This window comes from Crocuta crocuta, unplaced genomic scaffold (assembly GCF_008692635.1).
Source record: "Crocuta crocuta isolate KB4526 unplaced genomic scaffold, BGI_CrCroc_1.0 scaffold50, whole genome shotgun sequence".
Classification (NCBI taxonomy): Eukaryota; Metazoa; Chordata; class Mammalia; order Carnivora; family Hyaenidae; genus Crocuta; species Crocuta crocuta.
Window position 1 is genome coordinate 4,798,455 of NW_027527428.1, and position 2,016 is coordinate 4,800,470.

Sequence of the window (2,016 nt, forward strand, 5' to 3'; positions counted from 1 at the left end):
GGGGGGGGGGGGCACGAGGGAGCCGCTGGGGTCCCCCAGCCCGTGTGCACCCCCCTTACCTGCCTTTCCCCGCAGGAGTCTCTGTTTGTGCTGCTGCAGTACCTGCCCCCCGGGGTCATCGCCCTCGTCAACTTTCTGGGTCCCCTGCTCTTTGTTTTCCTCATCCAGCTGGAGAACTACCCTCCCAACACAGAGGTCAACCTCACCCTTATCTGGTGAGCGCCATCCCTGGAGGTGACAGGTGGGACAGCGTGTGGAGGGGAAGGAACAGAGGGCCCAGGGCCACAGGAGGGCGCTGCGTCCTGCTGCCCGGCTTGGTTATCGCCTGGCACCAGAGGTCCCGAGCGAGGGAAGCTATGCAAGAGCTTCCAGAAACGCGATCTCAGGAGCCTCCGTCTAAAGCTTTCCAGTCCCTTCCGTCCAAAGCAAGCCAGCGGCCTGGACCAAGCACCAGCCGTCAGAGGGGCCAGTGACAAAACAGCCAGAGGGGTTGCCACCCCTTACTTGACAACCTTCACGTGACCTGTGAAGTCGGGACCATCCTCATCCCCACTTGACAGACGAGGAAACTGAGGCTCGCAGGGCTCAAGTGCCGCAGCCAAAGGCAAACTCGCCATGTCTACTGGGTGCAGCTTCAAACGCAAGCCCCCCCCCCGACCCGCACGCCCTGCTGCCTGCCCTCTCGGAATGAGGATCTCGCCTTGCCCGTCACGCCCCTCTTTGAGCCCCGTGAAGCTCCCGATCGGCTTTTCGGTCTCCTCCCCACCCCCCTCTTGGCTCTGCTAGCTTTCCCTCCTGCTTCCCTCGGGCAGAAGCTGCCGGAGCCCATTCGGCTTCCCTCCAAGGCGGGCTGTGGCTCGAAACTTTATTTTTGGAAGAGGTCAGAGCACACGCACATGGTAAAAAAAAATTCAAAATGTCCACCAAAGGAAAGCTAAAAACTAAGCCCCACCCGCCCTGCCTCCCAGCCTCCCTCAACAGGAGAACGTGTTCCTGGCCAGACTTGTGTCACACGTCACACTTAGCTCTAACGTGCACGTGGTGGTTTGGGGTTAAGCCATCCTGCCTGTGGGATCCAGTTACACATCATTCAGGAGCGCCCGCGGGCGTGCTTGTGATACTTGGGACCGCGTAAGCGGGCGAGAGCAGTGACAGGAGAAGGAAGATGTCACCTGCTGTAAGAATATTAAACTCATAAGCGGGGATGGGGGGGGCAGCTGGCCTACAGTGTTTCCCACACTGATTTCAAAACAGAACCCTTGTCTCATGAATCATCCGGAGACCAAGGTTCTGAGGAACACACTTTGGGAAACGTCACCACCGACAGAGCAGGCCGGGAGTCGGCGGGGCTCTGGAATCAGAGTTTGGGGGACGCTGGAGAGACGTGACCTCAGAGCTCAGCCACACATGTCACGTGGGTGGGACGCACCACGTACGCGAGCCCCTCCGCTGACGCAGCCCCGCCCCCGCAGGTGCGTGGTGCTGAAGCTGGCCAGCCTGGGAATGTTCTCCTTCTCTCTGGGCCAGACGGTGCTGTGCTTCGGCAGGAACAAGACGAGCTGTGAGTCCTTCGGCTACAACGCCTGTGATTACCAGGTAGCTGGTGGCTCCCTCTGGGCCTGTCCCTCCTGTACTGTCCCTCTCCAGCCTCACCTTTGGGGGAGAGAGAGAGCTGCACCCCTCCAGGAGGCGCTGTTCACAGCACGCTATGCACGGTGCAGGGTGGCAGCCCTGCCTGGGGGCGGGGGGGGGTGTTCCCTGGAGGGCCTGGTTCTAACTTAGCAATCATATCAGACTCCAGGCGGGGCTCTGGAGGCCCCCGGTGTGTTGGCGAGGGGCGGCTGGGGACCGTGGGTGACAGGTGCCCCTCTGCTCCAGTGCTGGGAGAACGCGGTCGGGGAAGAGCTGTACAAGCTGAGTATCTTCAACTTCCTTCTCACGGTCGCCTTTGCCTTCTTTGTCAGCCTGCCCAGGAGGTGAGCCCTGGCGACACGGTGGGGAGAATAGGGGGCGGGG

At 61.1% G+C, this 2,016-nt stretch overlaps 1 protein-coding gene across 1 annotated transcript in view; it reads left to right on the forward strand.

Moving 5' to 3' along the window:
* TMC8 (transmembrane channel like 8) overlaps positions 1–2,016 on the forward strand; it is a 14,143-nt gene that overhangs the window by 6,209 nt on the left and 5,918 nt on the right. The window contains exons 9-11 of the mRNA XM_077756284.1: positions 76–215; positions 1,473–1,596; positions 1,879–1,976. Of these exons, the coding sequence (XP_077612410.1) occupies positions 76–215; positions 1,473–1,596; positions 1,879–1,976 (362 nt within the window). The remainder of the gene's footprint in view (positions 1–75; positions 216–1,472; positions 1,597–1,878; positions 1,977–2,016) is intronic.